This window comes from Pan paniscus, chromosome 3 (genome assembly GCF_029289425.2).
Source record: "Pan paniscus chromosome 3, NHGRI_mPanPan1-v2.0_pri, whole genome shotgun sequence".
NCBI lineage: Eukaryota > Metazoa > Chordata > Mammalia > Primates > Hominidae > Pan > Pan paniscus.
This window is the reverse complement of record NC_073252.2, coordinates 141,449,205-141,474,664: the sequence shown is the minus strand read 5'-3', so window position 1 is coordinate 141,474,664 and position 25,460 is coordinate 141,449,205. Positions and strand designations below refer to the sequence as shown.

The 25,460-nt window shown below is 41.1% G+C and overlaps 1 protein-coding gene across 1 annotated transcript in view; it reads left to right on the top strand.

Moving 5' to 3' along the window:
* FREM3 (FRAS1 related extracellular matrix 3) overlaps nt 1-25,457 on the top strand; it is a 135,300-nt gene extending 109,843 nt beyond the window's left edge. Inside the window, exons 7-8 of the mRNA XM_003820703.5 lie at nt 12,333-12,482; nt 20,156-25,457. Coding sequence (XP_003820751.4) covers nt 12,333-12,482; nt 20,156-20,397 — 392 coding nt within the window. The 3' untranslated portion in view covers nt 20,398-25,457. The remainder of the gene's footprint in view (nt 1-12,332; nt 12,483-20,155) is intronic.
* The last annotated feature ends 3 nt before the right edge of the window (nt 25,458-25,460 follow it).

The window sequence follows — 25,460 nt, the reverse complement described above, 5'->3', positions numbered from 1 at the left end:
GGCAGGGAAGAAAAGGATGTGACCACACATAAATGTTCTGATTTTTACTGGGGCCTTCCCAAGTCACTGGCTTCTGTCTACCTGCCTCAGACCACTGATGCAACCCACTATACTCTAGATGCTGAGGGCCACTGCAGTGGACTGAATGTTTGTGTCTCCCCCAAATTTATATGCTGAAATTCTAACCTCCAAGGTGATAGCATTAGGAGGTGGGGACTTTGGAAGGTGATTAGGTCATGAGGGCAGAGCCCTCATGAACACTACTAGTTCCCTTATGTAAGAGACCTAAAAGAGACCCCTCACCTCTTTTGTCATGTAAGTGTATAGCAAGAAGGCAACATCTATGAACTAGAAGGTAGACCATTACCAGATGCTGAATCTGCCGATGCTTTGATCTTAGACTTCCAAGTCTCCAGAACTGTGATAAATTTCTGTTGTTTATAAGTTACTCAGTTTATGTGGTATTTGAATCTGTAGATTGCCTTCAGTAGAATGGATGTTTTAATGAACACAGGATGTCTTTCCATTTGTATGTCTTCTTTAATTTTTTTATCAACGTTTTGTAGTTTTCAGTGCAGTGTACAAGTCTTTCCCTGCCTTAGTTAAGTTTATGCCTAAGTGTTTTATTCTGATAGTATTTGAATGTAAATGGGGTTGTTTTCCTAATTTTCTTTTCAGATAGTTTGTTATTAGTATAAAGAAATGCTAGTGATTTTTGTATGTTGATTTGTATTTTGCAACTGTACTGAAGGTATTTATTGGTTTTAAAAGCCAAAACAGTTCTGAGAAAGAAGAGCAGAGCTGGAAGCATCACATTTCCTGATTTCAAAATATTTACAAAGCAACAATAGTCAAAATAGTAAGATACTGGCATAAAAACTGTGTTTATCTAAGCAGGTCTTCCTGAGTAGGTTTTCTATCTCCTTTCATTTGGGCACTATAGTTAATTTACTTTATTCAGCTTAAAGTTTCATACGATGTGTTTTGGGTTTTTGCCATTGACGTCCACTGTTGGCTTACATGTATCTTTCTGGATGTGCTCGCTGCATTTGACATTGTCACCACTCATTCTTCTCAAGATTCTTTACTCTCTTGATTTTCCTGTTTCAAACTCCTCTCTCTCCCTCTTGCCAACGATTTTTTGCTTGTTTGTTTTTCCTTGTTTGCTTATTTTTCTGTCTGTTTGTTTTTGGTCTCTTTTTGGGGCTCCTGTCACTCGGTCTTTCTCCCCAAGGGTTGATCCTCCCCGCTATGATCCTCTTTTTATTCATCCATAGTAGACGATCATACCACCTAATATAGGATTAACCCCAATCTGTATGCTTAAGACTTCCAAATCTTATCTCCAGCCCTAGCTTGATTTTTTATTTTTTGAGACAAAGTCTCACTCTTTTCCTCAGACTGCTGTGCAATGGTACAATCATGGCTCACTGCAGCCACAATCTCCTGGGCTCAAGTGATCCTCCCACCTCAACCTCCCACAAAGCTGGGACTACAGGCATATGCACCACACCCAGCTAATTATTTCTTTATTTTTTGTAGAGATGGGATCTTGCTATGTTTTCCAGGCTGGTCTCAAACTCCTGGTCTCAAGTGATCCCCTCTCCTCGGCCTCCCAAAGTGCTGGAATTACAGGCATGAACCACTGTGAGGCTTGATTTTGAACTCTAGATTCATGCATGAAAGGGTTTTTCCAAAATATCTACTTAAATGCACCACAGGCCATTCAAATTCAACTTACCTATAACCAAACTCATCATCTTTCTTTCTCTTACCCTCAGTCAATTCTGTTCCACCTGCTTTATTCCCAACTGAATTAGTGCCTCCCACTCCCACCCACAAACACTAGAAACTTGCAAGGCATCCCAGAAGTGCTACATTAGTCACTGGGTGCTGTTCAGGGCACTTCTTACATTCACCTCTTCCACTCCATCACTAATACTACTGCCTACTAGTAGTATCATCAATCATCATCATGTCTCACATGAATAATTGCAATACCTTTCTAATGGGTTGCACTAATTCCTCCTAAATTCATGGCCCACACTGACACTAGACAGATGTGCAGAAAACAAAAACCAAACACCTTTTCACTGCCTAAAATTGGTTTCCACATTCTATAAAATCTAAAATGTCAAGTCCCATCTACCTAAAATGATTGTGTTCCACTCTAAATTCATTCCAAACATTCCTCTGTTCTCACCTTACACACTACCAATAAACAAGTTCTTGCATCCCTTCCTAAACGGTAGGCTTTCTTCATGCTTATGTGTCTGTGTTCCTACTAGCCACTCTACCTGGAACATTTTTCCCACCTCTCTCATTGGTCAATGCTCACTCATTTTTAAAGACATAGCACCTTATTTTCTCCAGGACTCCTTCTGAGCCTCAAAGGCAGTTCCCTCTTTTTTTTTTTTTTTTTTTTTTTTTCTGAGACGGAGTCTCGCTCTGTCACCCAGGCTGGAGTGCAGTGGCGCGATCTTGGCTCACTGCAAGCTCCGCCTCCCAGGTTCACGCCATTCTTCTGCCTCAGCCTCCCAAGTAACTGGGACTACAGGAGCCTGCCACCACACCCGGCTAATTTTTTTGTATTTTTAGTAGAGACGGGGTTTCACCGTGTTAGCCAGGATGGTCTTGATCTCCTGACCTCGTGATCCACCCACTTTGGCCTCCCAAAGTGCTAGGATTACAGGCATGAGCCATGATGCCCGGCTCCCTTCTTTTGCTGTAGCATAGCTAAATGAAATCCTAAGTGCTACAGCAAAAGAAGGAACTGGTGTGGAGGCCCTGTCATACAAAAATATCTCAAAAACAAGACTGTATATCTGTTTACATTCCCAGTAACTAGCACCATGCTTACAGCACATAGGGGATGCTCAATAGATGTTCGTTGAACTGAACTAAAAAATATTTTTCAAAAAAACATTGAATTGGCTTTGCCAAATCTGATATTAAAGAATCAATACTGACCAATGGGCATTATCTTTCTTTTCTCAGAATTCAAAACCTGTTTAAATAAGCAGTTCTAGAATTGTTCTAAAGATTAAGCCTATCAGTCTGTTTCTAGAATCTGTTTTCTATCCTGAGACAACTGGAAAAATATTTTCCTATCTTCCATTTTTTGGCATCCATTCTGTTCTGTATGGTTTCTCAGTTTACCAACAGTGTTTCTGTTACCTCACCTGCAAAACTTGGCATTAAATGTCTCCGAATATGAACACTGAACTCATTTTAAATGATAATCTTATCTCTTTGAGAGCTTAATTTCTAACCTTGTCATATTTATTTTTCCTATTTTCATTTAAAGAACATTCTCTCTTAAAGGAGATTAAAACACATCTATGGCTGTGGAATCCATTTAACATAAATATGATGTGGCCAAAGCATCATATTCTTCTAATTGCCCATCCTTTAGAATCACTGCTAGCATCTCAGTTTCTCAGACAGAGCTAAGGTAAAGTGTACTTGGAAACTCTTCTGTGCTACATGGAGGAGCTGTTTTCTCTATTCTGACAGATCTCCTGATGCTCAATACCTAGAGCATCTAGAAAGAATTTCATGACATTTTTTCCAAGTGAAACTATCCTCCTCTCATGTCTTATATCTTAGTGTATTCAGAGGCTTGAGTTCTGACTTTTTTTTCTCTAAACAACAGTATAACTGATCCAAATGTTTTTTACCTTTCTCACTTCTTGCCCTTCCCCAATGCCACACAATATAATTCCTCTGCTAAAAATGTAGGTAACTTTGTTCAAACTTTTTTTCAACAAACTTTGTAATAAGTTCAAAATACATCAGAAGAGAGTTAAAAATGTCCATTTGACAAATTCTTGAGACTTTGTCAATATGCCAGCCACTGCGTCACTAAAAATATAAGGGCATATAGAGTATGGTCCCTGACCTTGAGAACAGTTCATAAGACTCTGACAAAAACACAGGACAGAGGCAGGAGCCAAGATGGCCAAATAGGAACAGCTCCAGTCTACAGCTCCCACCGTGAGCGATGCAGAAGACAGGTGATTTCTGCATTTCCAACTGAGGTACTGGGTTCATCTCACTAGGGAGTGCCAGACAGTGGGTGCAGGGCAGTGGGTGCAGTGCACCGTGTGTGAGACGAAGTAGGGCCAGGCATCGCCTCACCAGGGAAGCACAAGGGGTCAGGGAATTCCCTTTCATAGTCAAAGAAAGGGGTGACAGACAGCACCTGGAAACTCATGTCACTTCCACCCTAATACTGCACTTTTCCAATGGGCTTATCAAAGGGCACACCAGGAGATTATATCCCGCACCTGGCTCGGAGGGTCCTACGCCCACAGAGCCTCGGTCATTGCTAGCACAGCAGTCTGAGATCAAACTGCAAGGCGGCAGCGAGGGTGGAGGAGGGGCACCCGCCATTGCCGAGGCTTGAGCCAAAGCAGCTGGAAAGCTTGAACTGTGTAGAGCCCACCACAGCTCAAGGAGGCCTGCCTGCCTCTGTAGTCTCCACCTCTGGGGGCAGGGCACAGACAAACAAAAGACAGCAATAACCTCTGCAGACTTAAATGTCCCTATCTGACAGCTTTGAAGAGAGTACTGGTTCTCCCAGCACGCAGCTTGAGATCTGAGAACGGGCAGACTGCCTCCTCAAGTGGGTCCCTGACCCCCGAGTAGCCTAACTAGGAGGCACCTCCCGGTAGTGGTGGACTGACACCTCACACAGCTGGGTACTCCTCTGAGACAAAACTTCCAGAGGAACGATCAGGCAGCAGCATTTGCAGTTCACCAATATCTGCTGTTCTGCAGCCACCGCTGCTGATACCCAGGCAAACAGGGTCTGGAGTGGACCTCCAGTAAACTCCAACAGACCTGCAGCTGACGGTCCTGACTGTTAGAAAGAAAACTAACAAACAGAAAGGAAATCCACACCAAAAACCCATCTGTACATCACCATCATCAAAGACCAAAGGTAGATAAAACCACAAAGATGGGGAAAAAACAGAGCAGAAAAACCAGAAACTCTAAAAATCAGAGCACCTCTCCTCCTCCAAAGGAACACAGCTCCTCACCAGCAACGAAACAAAGCTGGACAGAGAATGACTTTGACGAGTTGAGAGAGGAAGGCTTCAGAAGATCAAACTACTCCAAGCTAAAGGAGGAAGTTTGAACCAATGGCAAAGAAGTTAAAAACTTTGAAAAAAATTAGACAAATGGATAACTAGAATAACCAATGCAGAGAAGTCCTTAAAGGACCTGATGGAGCCGAAAACCACAGCACGAGAATGTGATGAATGCACAAGCCTCAGTAACCAATGCAATCAACTGGAAGAAAGGGTATCAGCGATGGAAGATGAAATGAATGAAATGAAGCATAAAGAGAAGTTTAGAGAAAAAAGAATAAAAAGAAATGAACAAAGCCTCCAAGAAATATGGGACTATGTGAAAAGACCAAATCTACATCTGACTGGTGTACCTGAAAATGACAGGGAGAATGGAACCAAGTTGGAAAACACTCTGCAGGATATTATCCAGGAGAACTTCCCCAATCTAGCAAGGCAGGCCAACATTCAAATTCAGGAAATACAGAGAATGCCACAAAGATACTCCTTGAGAAGAGCAACTCCAATACACATAATTGTCAGATTTACCAAAGTTGAAATGAAGGAAAAAATGTTAAGGGCAGCCAGAGAGAAAGGTCGGGTTACCCACAAAGGGACGCCCATCAGACTAACTGCTGATGTCTCAGCAGAAACTCTAAAAGCCAGAAGAGAGAGGGGGCCAATATTCAACAATCTTAAAGAAAAGAATTTTCAACCCAGAATTTCATATCCAGCCAAACTAAGCTTCATAAGCAAAGGAGAAATAAAATACTTCACAGACAAGCAAATACTGAGAGATGCTGTCACCACCAGGCCTGTCCTAAAAGAGCTCCTGAAGGAAGCACTAAACATGGAAAGGAACAACCAGTAACAGCCACTGCAAAAACATGCCAAATTGTAAAGACCATCAAGGCTAGGAAGAAACTGCATCAACTAACGGACAGAATAACCAGCTAACATCATAATGACAGGATCAAATTCAAACATAACAATACTAACCTTAAATGTAAATGGGCTAAATGCTCCAATTAAAAGACACAGACTGGCAAATTGGATAAAGAGTCAAGGCCCATCAGTGTGCTGTATTCAGGAAACCTGTCTCATGTGCAGAGGCACACATAGACTCAAAATAAAGGGATAGAGGAAGATCTACCAAGCAAATGGAAAACAAAAAAAGGCAGAGGTTGCAATCCTAGTCTCTGATAAAACAGACTTTAAACCAACAAAGATCAAAAGAGACTAAGAAGGCCATTACATAATGGTAAAGGGATCAATTCAACAAGAAGAACTAACTATCCTAAATATATATGCACCCAGTACAGGAGCATCCAGATTCATAAAGCACGTCCTTAGTGACCTACAAAGAGACTTAGACTCCCACACAATAATAATGGGAGACTTTAAGACCCGACTGTCAACATTAGACAGATCAATGAGACAGAAATTTAACAAGGATATCCAGGAATTGAACTCAGCTCTGCACCAAGCGGACCTAATAGACATCTACAGAACTCTCCACCCCAAATCAACAGAATATACATTCTTCTCAGCACCACACCACACCTATTCCAAAATTGACCACATAGTTGGAAGTAAAGCTCTCCTCAGCAAGTGTAAAAGAACAGAAATTATAACAAACTGTCTCTCAGACCACGGTGCAATCAAACTAGTACTCAGGATTCAGAAACTCACTCAAAATCACTCAACTACATGGAAACTGAACAACCTGCTCCTGAATGACTACTGGGTACATAAAGAAATGAAGGCAGAAATAAAGATGTTCTTTGAAACCAATGAGAACAAAGACACAACATACCAGAATCTCTGGGACACAGTCAAAGCAGTGTGTAGAGGGAAATTTGTAGCACTAAATGCCCACAAGAGAAAGTAGGAAAGATCTAAAATTGACGCCCTAACATCACAATTAAAAGAACTAGAAAAGCAAGAGCAAACACATTCAAAAGCTAGCAGAAGGCAAGAAATAACTAAGATTAGAGCAGAACTGAAGGAGATAGAGACACAAAAAACCCTTCAAAAAATCAATGAATCCAGGAGCTGGTTTTTTGAAAAGATCAACAAAATTGATAGACCACTAGCAAGACCAATAAAGAAGAAAAGAGAGAACAATCAAATAGATGCAATAAAAAATGACAAAGGGGATATCACCACTGATCCCACAGAAATAAAAGCTACCATCAGAGAATACTATAAACACCTCTATGCAAATAAACTAGAAAATCTAGAAGAAATGGATAAATTCCTCGACACATACACTCTCTCAGGCCTAAACCAGGAAGAAGTTGAATCTCTGAATAGACCAATAACAGAATCTGAAATTGAGGCAATAATTAATAGCTTACCAACCAAAAAAAGACCAGGACCAGATGGATTCAGAGACGAATTCTACCAGAGGTACAAGGAGGAGCTGGTACCATTCCTTCTGAAACTATTCCAATCAATAGAAAAAGAGGGAATCCTCCCTAACTCATTTTATGAGGCCAGCATCATCCTGATACCAAAGCCTGGCAGAGACACAGCAAAAAAAGAGAATTTTAGACCAATATCCTTGATGAACATTGATGCAAAAATACTCAATAAAATACTGGCAAACTGAACCCAGCAACACATCAAAAAGCTTATCCACCATGATCAAGTGGGCTTCATCCCTGGGATGCAAGGCTGGTTCAACATACAAAAATCAATAAACGTAATCCAGCATATAAACAGAACCAAAGACAAAAAACACATGATTATCTCCATAGATGCAGAAAAGGCCTTTGACAAAATTCAACAACGCTTCATGCTAAAAACTCTCAATAAATTAGGTATTGATGGGACATATCTCAAAATAATAAGAGCTATCTATGACAAACCCACAGCCAATATCATACTGAATGGGCAAAAACTGGAAGCATTCCCTTTGAAAACTGGCACAAGACAGGGATGCCCTCTCTCATCACTCCTATTCAACATAGTGTTGGAAGTTCTGGCCAGGGCAATCGGGCAGGAGAAGGAAATAAAGGGCATTCAATTAGGAAAAGAGGAACTCAAATTGTCCCTGTTTGCAGATGACATGATTGTATATCTAGAAAACCCCATTGTCGCAGCACAAAATCTCCTTAAGCTGATAAGCAACTTTAGCAAAGTCTCAGGATACAAAATCAATGTGCAAAATCACAAGCATTCTTATACACCAATAACAGACAAACAGAGAGCCAAATCATGAGTGAACTCCCATTCACAATTGCTTCAAAGACAATAAAATACCTAGGAATCCAACTTACAAGGGAGGTGAAGGACCTTTTCAAGGAGAACTACAAACCACTGCTCAATGAAATAAAAGAGGATACAAAGAAATGGAAGAACATTCCATGCTCATGGGCAGGAAGAATCAATATCATGAAAATGGCCATACTGCCCAAGGTAATTTATAGATTCAATGCCATCCCCATCAATCTACCAATGACTTTCTTCACAGAATTGGAAAAAACTACTTTAAAGTTCATATGGAACCAAAAAAGAGCCCACATTGACAAGTCAATCCTAAGCCAAAAGAACAAAGCTGCAGGCATCACGCTACCTGACTTCAAACTATAATATAAGGCTATAGTAACCAAAACAGCATGGTAGTGGTACCAAAACAGAGATATAGATCAATGGAACAGAACAGAGCCCTCAGAAATAATGCCGCAGATCTACAACTATCTGATCTTTGACAAACCTGAGAAAAACAAGCAATGGGGAAAGGATTCCCTATTTAATAAATGGTGCTGGGAAAACGGGCTAGCCATATGTAGAAAGCTGAAACTGGATCCCTTCCTTGCACCTTATACAAAAATTAATTCAAGATGGATTAAAGACTTACATGTTAGACCTAAAACCATAAAAACCCTAGAAGAAAACCTAAGCAATACCATTCAGGACATAGGAATGGGCAAGGACTTCATGTCGAAAACACCAAAAGCAATGTTAACAAAAGCCAAAATTGACAAATAGGATCTAATTAAACTAGAGAGCTTCTGCACAGCAAAAGAAACCACCATCAGAGTGAACAGGCAACCTACAGAATGGGACAAAATTTTTCCAACCTACTCATCTGACAAAGGGCTAATATCCAGAATCTACAATTAACTCAAACAAATTTACAAGAAAAAAACAAACAACCCCATCCACAAGTGGGCCAAGGACATGAACAGACACTTCTCAAAAGAAGACATTTATGCAGCCAAAAAACACATGAAAAAATGCTCATCATCACTGGCCATCAGAGAAATGCAAATCAAAACCACAATGAGATACCATCTCACACCAGTTAGAATGGCGATCACTAAAAAGTCAGGAAACAACAGGTGCTGGAGAGGATGTGGAGAAATAGGAACACTTTTACACTGTTGGTGGGACTGTAAACTAGTTCAACCATTGGGGAAGTCGGTGTGGCGATTCCTCAGGAATCTAGAACTAGAAATACCATTTGACCCAGCCATCCCATTACTGGGTATATACCCAAAGGATTATAAATCTTGCTGCTATAAAGACACATGCACACGTATGTTTATTGTGGCACTATTCACAATAGCAAAGACTTGGAACCAACCCAAATGTCCAACAATGATAGACTGGATTAAGAAAATGTGGCACATATACACCATGGAATACTAAGCAGCCATAAAAAATGATGAGTTCATGTCCATTGTAGGGACATCGATGAAGCTGGAAACCATCATTCTCAGCAAACTATCGCAAGGAGAAAAAACCAAGCACTGCATGTTCTCACTCATAGGTGGGAATTGAACAATGAGAACACATGGACACAGGAAGGGGAACATCACACACTGGGGCCTGTTGTGGGGTGGGGGGAGGGGGGAGGGATAGCATTAGGAGATATACCTAATGCTAAATGACGAGTTACTGGGTACAGCACACCAACATGGCACACGTATACATATGTGACAAACCTGCACATTGTGCACATGTACCCTAAAACTTAAAGTATAATAATAATAATAAAAAACACAGGACAGCATGTTAGAATGGTAAGTTTAACATTTTTGCATTTTAAAGAGGTGCTAAATCAAGAGAGGGGGCTCGAAGGAGACCATTTGGGCAGTATGATGTGTGCCACCTGCAATGTGGAGAACACAATGAACTGGTATCTGGCTCTGCCTGGAAAATCTAAATGTGGGAGATAAACTGGTTGGCTGCTTTGGTGGATGAACAAAAAAGAGGGACTGCATTGGGGTTAAGCAGTATTCCTGGAGTTTATCAAGGCAGAGGATGCAGGAAGGTTGCCATAGACCACATGTGAGCCATGCATACAAGAGTGAGCCAGAATGAACTTGTCCAAAGGTGCCATCTAGAGGGCTGAACAGAGGTACTTCCAAATGCTAAATAGGTTGAGGAATGATTAAGTGATCAGCCAGAATATATCTGTTTCGTCCTCATCAAGAGAACTGCAGATAAGAGATACCCAACTGTGGGAGTGAGAGATCTCCAAAGAACCTGCAAAAGTGCCCATGATAAACAGTATCAGCTTTTCTTCCATCTTCCAAAACCAAAGAGTATTGACATCCATGAAAGTGTTCAAGAAAGAACTTTCCTGCTACTCCGGCCTATCCTCCTTCTTTCCTGTCCCAACCGTGGAGGCATCAGAAACACCCATTAGTAATAATGAGGAGAAAGTTCTTGGTAAGAGAAGAAAGAATGGGATATGTGCATTACCCTGACCTGATCACTATGCCATAAATATATCGAAACACCACTATGTACCCCAAAAATATGTACAATTACTACATGTTCATTAAAAAGAAAAGAAAGAATGACCCTACCACCCTTTTCTGAGTGCAGGCCACCTGCCTGCTGTATGCCTGAGGTGAGCAAATTGCAAGTGTGTTCCATCACTACAGTTATAGAACTATTTGAAATGTTAGGGAAGCACAGAGTGAAGAATGATTATTTATTGAGGAAATAAATATGGCTTCCCAGAGAAGGCAACTCTTTATCAAAGTCTTAAAAAAATGAGTAGGCATTTGCCAAATTGGCACATTCCAGCTCAGAGAACATCATCAACAAAGATGGAGGCTCACAAATGCATGCTGTGTTCAGTGTATTGGGAGCTGTTTGGCATAACCAGGACAGGAGAGGTCTTGCAGTTTTACTACTACTACTCCCTCAGCAGTTAAAAGATCTACTAAAATACATCTTGAAGCAAATAACATTTACTAAATCTGATTCCTAGCCTCCAAAAATTTGAATTTAAATTCAGATACGCTACTGGTGCATTGCAATATATTTGCAAAGGTGTCATCTCCATAACTAATTTTCCGTTCGACAACCTCAAGGGGTTGTTCCTCCATGGTGAATCTGCTTCCTAATATTTACATTTTTTGCCTCCAGATGTCACAGCCAACAAAAGTATTCATCTCAAAATCTTTTTCATGACAGTACATATAGTAGGTATTGTTACAGCTAAGCCTCGTATATGCTTTAAATAATCACCTAAGTTCATAGCTACCTTTTAGAACAAGAACAAACGGGGTATGGATAAGTGTATTTGCGTGGCCAAAGCAACATTCGCATTGTCAACCTCTTCCTCCTTTTAGAAGATGTACAATTCCCTTCTACCCACCGCTGAAGCCTGGTGTCTGTGCTGGTTGTTCTCCTTCAGCCTTCTTTTTCTATGGAGTCACTTCTTGGTCTCTTGGGGAAGTGCTTCTGGCATCTCAGCTAACAGGATCTCTCCTCCCCCTCATTCACTGCCCCAGGATTTCCATCTGTCCCTGTAATCAGCAAATGCCCTAAGAAAAGGCATAGCCATAGTGATCAAACTCAGAATTCTGGCTCAACTGTCCCTCCACAGGAAGAGCAATTTTCTCCCTGCCAAAAAAATCCTCTCTAACTTCTCCACCATCTTTTCCCAAACAATAGTGGACTTGCCTGAGTTACAGCTGATTGGCCAATTTTCCCTAATAAGAAAATCTCTTCTATGTAATGGAAAGTTCTTAAAACAAAAAAATGAATAGCATCTCAACTGACTTCATCTCATGGCATTTCCTAGAGTCAAAGTCATGGTATGTGACTCTGATGTGGCTTTTTGTGTGTTTTTGTTTTTGTTCTCCCTGAGCTATATAAAAAAACAAGACCTATGGGATCTGTCATGTCTGACAATTATGACAAATCCCCAGGCTCACACAGGGCCAAAGGAGACAGTATACCAGGCAGGCTGAAGCATTCTTAGTTTATCTTTTTTTGCCTCTTTAGAACCTGTCCTGCACTTTGAGGATGCTGAATATCACATCAATGAAAGTGCTCGCTACGTGGAGGTTTGTGTTTGGAGAAGAGGCACTGATCTTTCCCAACCCTCATCCATCGCCGTGCACTCCAGAAAGTCAGAGCAGGAGTCAGCAGAAGGTGAGAGGGCCACTTAAAGAATATATCATTATCATGATACATGTTTATGGTGGGGTCTAGTCTGTTAAGTGTAAGCATGCTTAGTCTTTGTTGATGGACTCTGAATGAAAGTTTCTCTGGCTTCAGCACGTAGATGGTTTGTATACGTAATGACTTCTGCTGGTTACAAAATAAGTACATTATTCAAACAGCAGCCTTTGTGATTCATTTATTACCCACTTGCTTGTCATGGGCTCACATTAATTTTTCCAAAGTTCAGAATATTTATAGATACCTAAAGCTGCTCATAAACAATATTTCAGATGAAATTACCCCCATAATGGCCAAGCAAGTCCCAACTCGTGGAAGAATCTCGTCACATATTAGACCTTTGAAGTGTAGACGGTTTTCACTTCAGACTCAGGCATTTGCCTTAGCTTCAAACAGCATGTCTTCATGCCCTGCTCACCTTTGCATTTCCTGACGTGGATGATCAAGGCCTAGCTGACAGCATGGCACAATTCTAGATATCATTTCCTCTAGAGTACCTGTCAGGTGCTTTATCAGAAAAAGAACAGGACCCAATAGGAAAAGAAAAGGATATTTCCATGTACATTGATGCCCACATTTTCTTATTTGCAGTTGTGACCTTTTGGTGTGGTGTTAGGTTGTTAATTTTATATCTTTCTAACTTTTTGATGTAAGCATTTAGCACTATAAACTTTCCTCTTAATACTGTTTTAGCTGTGTCCCAGAAGTTCTGGTATGTTGTATCTTTGTCCTCATTAGTTTCAAAAAAGTTCTTGATTTCTGCCTTAATTACATTGTTTACCCAGAAGTCATTCAGGAGCAGGCTGTTTAATTTCCATGTAATTGTATGGTTTTGCGTGATCTTCATGGTATTGGTTTCTATTTTTATTGTTATATAATCTGAGAGTGTGGTTGGTATACTTCTGAATTTTTTGAATTTGCTAATAATTTTTATGGCCAATGGTGTAGTCGATTTTAGAGTACGTGTATGTGCAGAAGAGAAGAATGTATATTCTGTTGGTTTTGGGTGGAGAGTGTTATAAATGTCTATTAGGTCCATTTGGTTAAGTGTCAAATTTGGGTCCCAAATATCTTCATTACTTTTCTGCCTTGATGGTCTGTCTAATACTGTCAATAGGGTGTTGAAGTCTCCCATTATTATTGTATGGTTATCTAAGTCTCTTCACAGGTCTTTAAGGACTTGTTTTATGAATGAGGATACTCCTCTGTTGGGCACATAAATATTCAGGATAGTTAAGTCTTCTTGTTGAATTAAACCCTTTACAATTATATAATGCCTGTCTTTGTCTTTTTTATCATTGTTGGCTTAAAGTCTGTTTTGTCTGAAATTAGAATAGCAACCCCTGCTTTTTTTGTTTTCCATTTGTTTGGTAGATTTTTCTCCATCCCTTTACTTTGAACCTATGACTGTCATTGCATGTGAGATGGTTCTTTTGAAGACAGCATATGGTTGGATCTTTCTTCTTTATCTAACTTGCAACTCTGTGGCCTTTTAATTAGGTCATTTAGCCTGTTTTCCTTCAAGATTAATATTTGATATGTGAGGATTTAATGCTGTCATCTTGTTGTTAGCGGTTTATTATGCAGACTCAATTGTGTAGTTGCTTTATAGTGTCAATGGTCTATGTACTTAAGTGTGTTTTTGTGGTGGCCATAATGGTCTTTCATTTCCATATTTAGTGCTCCTTTAAAAACCTCTTGTAAGGCAGGTCTGGTGGTAATGAATGCCCTTAACATTTGCTTGTCTGATAAAGATCTTATTTCTCCTTTTTTGATGAAGCTTAGTTTGGCTGGATATAAAATTCTTGGTTGAGATTTTTTTTTTAATAATGCTTAATAAAGGTCCCTAATCTCTTCTGGCCTGTAGAGTTTCTGCTGACAGATATGCTATTAGCCTGATGAGGTTCTCTTTGCTGCCTTTCTCTTCTCTTTAGCTGCCTTTAATATTTTTTTCTTTCATGTCAACCTTGGAGAGTCTGATGACTATGTGTCTTAGGGATAGTTGTCTTATACAGTATCTTGAAGGGTTCTCTGCATTTCCCAAATTTGAATTTTGGCCTCTCTAGTGAAGTTGGGGAAATATGCATGGACAGTATCTTCAAATATATTTTCCAAGTTGTTTGGTTTCCCTCCCTGTCTTTCAGGGATGCCAATGAGTCGTAGATTTGGTCTCTTTACATAATCCCATATTTCTAAGAAGTTTTGCACTTCTTTTTTATTCTTTTCTCTTCATTTTTGATTGTGTTCACTCAGAGAACCTTTTTGCTATGAGATTCTTTCCTCAGCTTGGCCAATTCTGTTGTTAATACTTGCAATTGGCCCGGCACAGTGGCTCTCATCTGTAATCCTAGCACTTTTGGAGGCCTAGGCAGGTGGATTGCTTGAGTCCAATGTGGGCAACATGGCAAAACCCCATCTCTTCAAAAAATACAAAAAAATTAGCCAGGCATGGTGGTGTGCACCTGTAGTCCAAGCTAGTTGTAAGACTGAGGTGGGAAGAGCACCTGAGCCCAGGAGGTTGAGGCTGCGATGAGCCATACATTCCAGCCTGGGTGACAGAGTTCAACCCCATCTCAAAAAAAAAAAAAAAAAAAAAAGTAAATTAATTAATTTAAAAATAATAAATATTTTCAATCGTATTATGAAATTCTTGTAGTGTTTTCAGCTCTATCAGATCTGTTGGTTCTTTCTTCATTTCATCTTTCAGTTATTATATCATTTTATTGTTATCCCTAGATTCCTTGGATTGGTTTTGACTTTCACCTGATTCTCGATGATCTTTATTCCTATCCATATTCTGAATTCTATGTCTGTTATTTCAGTCATTTCAGCCTGGTTAAGAACCACTGCTGGGGAACTAGTGCAGTCATTTGGAGGAAGGAAGACACTATGGCTTTTTGAATTGCCAGAGTTCTTACGCTAGTTCTTTCTCATCTGTGTGGGCTGATATTCCTTTAACTGTGGTGTAAGTTTAATATAGTCAATTGACTTTGTTTCTGGACGTTTTCAGAGGGCCAAGGCTTTGTTCAGGGTCTTCATATGTAGCTGAATTCTTGTCCTTGGTTTCACAGGGTGTTATATGCAAAGTATTTTTGGTTTTGAAGTTTGGGCTGTGATCTAGTAGATGGCGTGTAAGTGTAACGGCTGGTAGGCAGGCTCTTACTCAGCCACATGGCTCCTCTGTGCATTTGCAGCCATGTTCCCTCTCAGCACTCTAACAGTGTGGGTTCCTCTCTTACCTGAGTGCTGGCTGCAGATCTTGGCTTTGCACTCCTAAGCTATACACCACAGCCTTGAGGCAAGCTCAGGCTTTACACTCCCTCTCCAGCTTGGGGGCGACGAGGACAGAGACCTTAGCAGTGGTAATGGCAAAGGGCTTTTGACTTGTCTCTTGGAGCTCCACCCCAGAGAAACACAGAGCCACTACCAATCAGAGTGGCTGCATTGTGAGCCCAAGCTTGGGGCACTGGGGAGGGTCTGCCTGGTGATGGGCAGGGAGTACAGGAAGCTCACAGGGAGGACAGACTGGCCTCTTCTCCTTAGGGCAGCTAAGAGCTGGAGGTGTGAGTAAAGCACTCAGAATCTTTGTTCCTTTTCTTCTCTGGGGGCAGCAAGGGCAGTACCACTACAGTGGCAGTAACAGAGGAACTTTCAGTTGCCTCTGGGAGCTCCACCCCAGAGAAATGCAGAGCCACTGCCAATGGAAATGTTCAGCCAGGAGGTGGTGCAGCTGTGCTGTGGTCTTGAGCCAGGAGCCCTGTCTGGTGAAGAGCAGGGGGTTGGGGGCTCACAGGGAAGAGAGACTTGGCTCCTTCCATATGGCAACTGGCACGGTAGAGGTGGGAATAAAACCCTCAGACTCTTTGTTCCTTCCCCAGTCTGAGGGCAGCACTGGCAGAACCACTGCAGTGGCAGTGGCAGACGGGCTGTCAGTTGCCTCTGGGAGCTCCAGCTCAGGAAGACACAGAGCCACTACCAGTGGGAATGCTCAGCCAGTGGCAGGGCAACTGCTCTGCAGTCCTGAGCTGGGGGCCCTGCCTGGTGAACAGTAGAGGCTCCCAGGAAACAGAAACTGAGCTCCTCTTCGTATGGTGTTTGTGCCATGCCAGAGTTGTCAGTGACTTGACCAGCCCTTTGTTCCTTCCCCAGTCTGAGGGCAGTAAGGGCAGTACCACTGCAGCTGCAATGGCAGAGAGGTTTTGCATTGTCTCTGGGATTTCCTCCCCAGAGAAATGCAGAGCCACCAATGACTAAAGGGTTCAGATGGGGACAAGATGGCTGTGCTGGGTTCCCAGATCAAGAGGCCCTACCCAGTGAGGATAACAGTGGCAGGGACTCGCATGAACAGTCTGGGCAGTTTTCTATAAGCCTGCTGCACTGAGCTGGAGGCCTGAGTTAGTCCTGAATCTCTTTGCTCCCTCCCAAGCCTGAGCGCAGCAGGAGCCAGGGTTGTGGAGCAGCAAAAATGTGGCACTGCTACTTCTGGGAGCTCTGTCCCAAGGAAGTGCGGAGCTGCTACCAGCCAAGAGCGTAGGTGGGGCTGGGGTGGCTAGTGTCCCAGGTCGGGAGGCCCTGCCCAGTAAGAGGTAGCAGAAGCAGGACTCATGGGGAAAACAGTCTATTTCTCCATAAGGCAGCTGTGCTGTGCTGGGGGTTACATTAGTTCTCAATCTTTTTGCTCTCTCCAGAGCCTGAAGACTGCAGGGGCCAGAGCTGCAGACCAGCAAAACTGACAGGCCTGCCTGCTACCACTGGGATCTCCATCCCAGAGAAGTGCAGGGCTGCTACCAGCCTGCAAGCTCAGGTGGCCATGCGGTCCCAGGCCAGTGGGCTTTGTTTAGTGAGTTCAGTGGAGGCAAGTTGTGCAGTCCATCTGCTCTTCAGCTCTGTGAATTCAGCCCCTATCCTGGGGGCATGTGAGGCAGCAGGAGCTCCAGAGGCTGGTACCAGTGCTCCCAGGGGTCCAAAGCCCCTGGGACTCCATGCATGCCTGAGCCTTAGCTCTGTGCAGTCTCCACACAGTTCCCTGTGTCTGTCTGGAGGCACCAGTGGTAGGGGTGGTTATGGGGGATTTCCAGAGCCCAGGGTTGCAAAGGTTCGTGGAAGAACTGTGGGTCCCAGGAGGGTCGCACTCACCATTTACCCACGGTGGGGATCCTCCCCTGGCTTTGCCCCAGTCCTAGGTGGGCAGCCGTCCTGTCTCACTCTTCTATGTTCTCTGTGGGTCATGTTGCTTCCTTGATGAATCTCAACCTGTCCACCTAGAAAATCCAGCTGAAGAGCTTGTGTGTTTATTCACCACTCTCTGTCCTCTCCATGAGAGCGGCACACACTAGCAGCTTCTAGTTAGCCATCTTGGCACTCCCCTCCCCTTTTTTTCATTCTTTTTAAAGTTTTCAGACAGGGTCATTTCTCACTCTGTATGTATCCATGAAACCAAGAGTGAATAAACCCATTTGGTTAGGTGGACTTCTTTGCCTGTGGTTTGAAAGAGAAATTTAGATTCCTTTAGATAAACCTCTTTGCATAAAAGTAATGACGCCTCTGCTAGCTGTCTGGTAGGGATGAACTAATAAAAGTAATGTTCATGCTTGGGATAGTGATTCATGGGTTTAACAAGTAGAGTTGTAGAAGTAAGGTTTATATTTGATTATCTATTGAACCTAGTAAATATTTGACATCCGCGCAGGTTAGTTAACTATATTAATCTTATGTATATATGTATAAGGTATTACTTGTTACATTAATAATTATTATAACTTCTGTGTTCTTAATGCCTACTATTTGCCAGATACTGTGTTAGCATCCTTGCTCTACTATCCATAATCTTCACAATAAACCTTATAAGGTAGCTATCATTATCCCCATTTTGCAGTTGGAGAAAAGAAACTGAGACTCAAAGAAGTTAAAGAATTAGTACAAGTAAGCAATAAACCAAGATTTGAGTCAAAGTCCATGAGATACAAAACCTTATCCATTACTCTCCTGCCTTAGTAATTTTTACTATAACCTTGTTTTTGTTTTTATTTTTGAGACAGGCCCTCGCTTTGTCACCCAGGCTGGAGTACAGTGGTGTGATCTCAGCTTACTGAAATCTCTGCTTCCCAGGTTCAATTGATTCTTGAGCCTCAGCCTCCCAAGTAGCTGTGACTACAGGCACTCATCACCACACCCTGCTAATTTTTGTACTTTTAGTAGAAATGGGTTTCACCAGGTTGGCCAGGCTGGTCTCAAACTCCTGGCCTCAAGTGATCTGCTCGCATCGGCCTCCCAAAGTGCTGAGATTACAGGCATGATCCACCGGGCCCGGCTTTGTTTTGTTTTCTTAACGTCACTATTTGGTGCCTTTTAGAAAATTTTTTGGAGTAATCTCAAACTTACAGAAGAGTAATAAGTAGAGTGAGACGCTTTTTTTTTTTTTTTTTTTTTTTTGGTCAACTATTGCGAGTAAGTTTGGAACCATGTCTCCAAAAACTTACAATGTAATTCCTTCAAAGACATTCTCTTGTATAACCACAAAACAAGCATAAACTGAGAAATTAACTTGATACACTTCCATAATCTACTCAGACCTCATTCAAATTTCACCAGTTGCCTCAAATCATTCTTTACAGCAAAAGAATCCAGTTCTAAATCATGCATTATATTTAGCTGTCATGTCTGCTTTTGTTTTCTTCAACCTACAACAGTCCTCTCAACACCTTGATGCTTTTGAAGATTACAACCCAGTTATTATACTATATAGAATGTCTTCCAAATTTGGGTTTGTCTGATGGTTTTTCATAATTAGATTCAGGTAATGCATCTTTAGCAGGAATATCACAAAGATGATACTATCCTCTCATTGTATTCTGTCAAATGGCACACAGTTTCCATTTATCCCATTACTGGTGGTGTTAACTTTGATCAGTTGGGTAAGGTAGTATCTGCCAGGGTTCCTCATTATATTCCCTTTTTTCCTTTGCAATTAATATTTTATGGAGGAGTACCTTGAGATAATATAAATATTCTGTTCCTAGATTTATTTTTATATTTATATCACTCAGGGGTTTCTATTTAATTCCATTGATTATCATGTTACAATCATTACATTTGATGACTTTCCAAATAAGTCGCAAAGAAGCTGTATGGTGAGGTGGACCAGCTTGAAAAAATGATTAATAACAACCAAGAGAATGGCAGAACTTCATGGCTTCATAAAATTGAGCAGAATGTTGTGAGATTAAAACAGATGTCTGGCAAAAGTGAATGAGTGAAACCTAATCAAAATAAAATGTATTACATTTATCTTCAAGGTTAAAAAATTAAAAAGGCAAATCCTTTCATTTCAAATTGAAGCTACCTTCAGAGATCCTTCAATAAATTGGCAGAATCTTGGTGGAAGTAGTTGGAAGGTGATGTGCCTGGTCTAGACGTGTAAAGCCCTGGTGAGGATGGCACATGGGCATGGCACAAGGGACTACAAGGCATTTGGCAGAATATGGAAATTACCCCTTCTGGGGATCAAACCCAAAATATATGATCCTGAGAGTGTTGGGTACAAAGGAGAATGCCGCAGAGTTGGTGAGAGCTCTCATTTTTCTCTGAAGGAAAACTTATGACAAATCCTACTGTCTCACCAGTGCCTTTTCCTTTTTCACTAGCTGGAACAGATTATGTTGGTATCAGCCGAAATCTGGACTTTGCTCCAGGCGTGCGCATGCAGACATTCCGAGTGACCATCCTTGATGACCTGGGACGGCCTACCTTGGAAGGCCCAGAGAAGTTTGAATTACTTCTTCAGATGCCTATGGGTGCAGTGCTTGGAGAACCAAATAAAACTACCATTTTCATCGAGGACACCATCACTGACTGTAAGCAGAGTGCTTGTAGTTCCTTTCATTGAAAGACTTTAAGAGGGAAAAAAAACAGCCAAGATATGTCTCCTAACAACAGAATGAAACTCTACTGTTTATAGATCTTAGCAATTCTGGGATATCAGTGATATTGTACTGTCATTGGTGTTATATTCTGGTGATATGTGGAAATGTAATTTATATGACTGCATGGAGATAGAAATATATATACCTAGAAAACACTGAGCCCACAAATAATTAGACTGTGTTCATGTTCTTTTTCTATTTTGTTTTACTTTGTTTCTGAGGCTACTGTGATCAATTAAATCAAAAGTTAAGATCAAAGAATTAACCTCTCTTTACTGATTGATGCTGCATATGAAACAATTTTCAACTCTCTCTCTCCATATATGAAGTTCCTTTGGCGAATTCTTCGATTTTTCTTCACAAGTCTTTATCAGAACTACCTGGTAGGGAAATTTTTCAACTCTTTATTCCTTTGCACTCTTTTGTTAAAAAAAAAAAAAAGGATAATAAACAGTAAAATGATGAACATGCAAGTAGTGGAAAGGAGAAGAAAGAAGAGTTGAAGATTTGCATAGTTCACAAACTGCCCAATTAGTTCTTAACTAATGTTAAACTGACTATATATATAGCTGTGGCTAATACCACATAAATCAAAGTTTCCAAATTATTTTGAAACCACATCTTTGTGCCCCATCATTATTTTTTAGGTATTTCTTATGCAAATCTTTTTTTAAAATTTGTGTTTCAGACATTAACTTTTTCTCAAGCCAACATAGTGTATAACAGAAACCATTCCCAGATACATTTTTTCCAAATATTGAATAGGGATAAAAAGGCTCTTGACTGTGATATAGTCTGCATATATAGGCCAAGAAGCCCTTGTCTACTGTTAGCCCAGGTTTTGCTTCTTTGCTAGACTTTCATTTTCCCAACCAGAGGAAAGATTTTTCTAAACTACCTTATAACTCTTGACCTCACTTCTCCCTCTGTAAAATGAGAAATTTGGACTCAATTTCTATTAAGATCTCTTCCAGTTCTGTCTGATTCCTGTCTGAGTGCATATCCACCAACAGAAAATCACCCTCCCTCACCTTGCAATTTGCCCAACCACCAGGGGCAAAACTCTTTTAAACTCAAATTCAACAAATAGTTATTGGGCTTCTTCTTCAGGTCAAAGAGATATGTCCCCTTCACACACATTAGAAAAAAAGTAATAGAAAAACTACACATGGACCAAGATAACTCTCAGATATACCTAAGAGACCCCACAGATGCCCTGGTTCGGGCCTCAAATGAAGCAACAACTGAATTCCCTGCTGAGTACCTGTGTGCCCAGGGGAAATACACATTGTCGGCATTATGGAGGAATCTGTTTTGAACTCGAAATTAATTCCAGTCTTTCAGTGTTTTTCAGAAAATCACTCTTTTTCTCCCTCATTGTATTTTTTTGTTGTTGTTACTTAGGTACATTCAGATGAATGCAGTGTTTAGGCATTCATATTTTTTGGGGGAGGATATCACAAACAGTGCTTTTTATAAAGTCTGTTTCATTGCCAGTTTCTACCCATTAAGATATGCCAGAGAAGCAAAATTACATTTTTTAGGATAAAACCTGGTGCATTCTAGTTATGACTTATAGCATATTCTACAATTCAGTAATTAAAGTAATCTAGTGTCCTGAAAGAGTGAAAAAATGCCTGATTTCCTACCAGGAATGGAATTGCACACTATGGAAAACTGGGCTCATTTGTCATCCCTTATATACTCTTCCCTATGCTAACATTTTTATAGAAAAAAATATTAAGTATTTTTTTCTCACTTAAAACTTTAGTTTTCTCAGAGCTGGAAAGTGTAATGGAGATACACTAGATGTTGCTGTTCTTGTGTAAACTTTAAATGGAAAGTTGTTGTATATTTTATTTCAGTACCCAGGGCCCAATTTAAGGGCTCCACTGACAGGGTGAATGAAAAAGGCAGCTAAGGGCCATCATTTACTGGAGCAGAGACACCAGCCATAGGTCCTTGGTGAACTGCCATACCCACCAGGGCTCAGCCCAGGAGACAGTGAACTATGGGGAGCAACCCAACACTGATGACTCCACAGCTGGCTTTCTGCCAGCTAAGCATTCAAAAATTTGTTTGTCACTAAGGCAGCAGAATGTTGCTGCTCCTAACCTTATTTATAATAATAAATAATTATAAGCAGCCTAAATACCCAATACTCAGGAAATGGTTAACTGAATTATAGCATATCTACTTGATAGAATAGTATGAATTCTAGAGTATCCATGACCATGTGGCTATTGCAATCCTTAAACATATGAAAAAGACTAAAAGAAAATGCCTGGAAATGGTAATAACTTTCTATTAGGGTAATGAGATTATCAGTCATTTATTTTGTAAACGTACTTTAAAGTTATGTTGGTAAATATATGTGCTCATTAGCAAGTTGTTGCTATTTATGAAATTGAGGAAATTAAACATTATAATGACCTCATTCTGTTATTGTTATCACAATTTGTGATGAAGTCTCATAGGGTCCCTGCAGGAATATTTAGCACTGACTTGTCCTAATCCCTGGAACCTACGGATTTTACCTTATATAGAAATAGAAAAAGCATCTTTGCACATGTAATTAAGGATCTTGAGATAGGAAGATTATCCTGAATGGGCCCTAAATGTAATCACAAGAGTCCTCATAAGAGGACATGAGATAGAGGTTACATACAGAAGAGGAGGATGCAATGTGACTATGAAAGGCAGAGATTGGAGTAATGGGGCTACAAGCCATGGAAGGCCAGCAGCCACTGGAAGCTGGCAGGCAGGAAGTAGATTCTCCTGCTGGAGGCAGTACAGCCCTGCCAACAACTAGGCTCTGTCCCAGTAATACTGATTTTGGACTTCTAAACTCCAGAACTAGGAGAAAGTAAATTTCTGTTTTTTTAAGCCATCAAGTTTATAGTAATTTGTTATAGCAGCCACAGGAAGCTGGTACCACAGGCAGGGAGAGATCAGGAGAGTTTGCTGGTATTGGCAACGAACTAAAATGAAGAACACTAGAAAGCACGCTCAGGGAATACAGACAGAGGTTGACACTCAGTGTCTGCTGTGAGGGGATCTTTCTGTAGAGATTCAAGGCCCTGTCCTGAAGACATAACGCAGTCCATCTGACAGAGGTAATACTTGGAAGCAGCATCAGCAGATAAACAATGTCCTGAAAGCAATGGGAATTCCAACCTAAGGTTTTAGTAGACCTATGTTTGGAAAGAAGCTGTAGGCAGTCCAGCATTAGCCTAATCTACCAATAATGTAAGTATTAATAAATCTAATGAAATAAAAACTATTCCTTGGCTGGGCATGGTGGCTCAACATTGCTGGTGTAATCTCGGCACATTGGGAGGCCAATGCGAGAAGACTGTGTGAGCCCAGGAGTTTGAGACAAGCCAGGGCAACATGGTGAGACCCTGTCCCTACAGAAAACAAAAAATTAGTCAGGTGTGATGGCCCAAGCCTGTAGTCCCAGCTACTTGGGAGGCTGAGGCGAGAGGATTACTTGAACCCAGAAGTTTGAGGCTGCGGTGAGCCACTGCACTCCAGCCTGGGCAGCAGAGCAAGACCCTGTCTCAAACAAAACAAAACAAAAACAACAACAAAACAAAGATAAAACTATGATTCTATTCCTCTACTCACAACATTTCTTACACAAAATGTGTGGGTTCTTCCCACACCAATAACCAATTCTCCCACCCTTGGGATACCAACTGGGTACCCTACCATTCCTACCTGGAGTTAGCATCAGATCCCACAAGTGAAGGGCTCAGTCCCTTAAGACTGCTCCCACTTCAGACACCATACTTCTGAACAACTTGACTACAAATTGGAACTGCCCATAACCACCTCTCAGGTTTGATAATTTGCAATAACAGCACAGAACTCAGGGAAACACTGTTACTATTACTGGTTTATTATAAAGGATATTATAATAGATAGAAATGAACAGCCAGATGGGCCAGGCTCAATGTCTTACACCTGTAATCCCAGAAGTTTGGGAGGCCAAGGTGGGTAGACCACTTGAGGTCAGGAGTTTGAGACCAGCCTGGCCAACATGGTGAAACCCCATCTCTAGTAAAAATACAAAAATTAGCCGGGTGTGGCGGCACGTGCCTGTAATCCCAGCTATGCGGGACGCTGAGGCAGGAGAATCATTTGAACCCAGGAGGCAGAGGTTGCAGTGAGTCAACATTGTGCCATTGCACTCCAGCCTGTGTGACAGAGCAAGAGTCCATCTCAAAAAAAGAAAAAGAAAAAGAAGAAAAGAAATGAACAGCCAGATGAAGAGGGACACAGGGCAAGGTCCCAAAGGGTCCTGAGCACAGGAGCTGCTGTCCCCTGGAGTTTGGGATGCACCACCCTCCTACCATGTGGATGCATTCACTGACTTGGAACCTCTCCCAAACCCTGTTATTTAGGGTTTTTATGGAGACTCCATTTTATAGGCATGGTTTATTAAATCATTGGTCATTGGTGATTGACTTAATCTCCAGCTCTTCTTGCCTCCCTCGAGGTTTGGAAGTGGGACTGAAATTTCCAACCCTGTAATCACATGGTTGGTTCCTCTGGAAAGCAGCCCATCCTTCAAGAGTCACCTCATTAGCATAAACTCATATATGGTTAACAGGGGCCTATTAGGAATAGCAAAAGACTCTCCACTTTCCTCTATCACTCAGAAATTCCAAAGGTTTTACTAGCTCTATGACAGGAATCAGGAACAAAGACCTTAAATGATATTTCTTATTATATCACAATATTGCACTAGTAATTTCAAGACTATAGAAAAAGACTCCAAATTTGGAGCATGACTAGAGAATACACACACACACACACACACACACACACACACACACACACATATACATATACACACACACATACACATACATATATATTTATATATACACACACAAACGTGTGTGTCTCTATAGATAGATATCCCCCTCTATATATTCCTCTATAAATCAAAATAAAATAATGATCAGATAAAGAAGAAATAAAATTCGTTAATAAGAATCCTTATACCGTTAAAGAG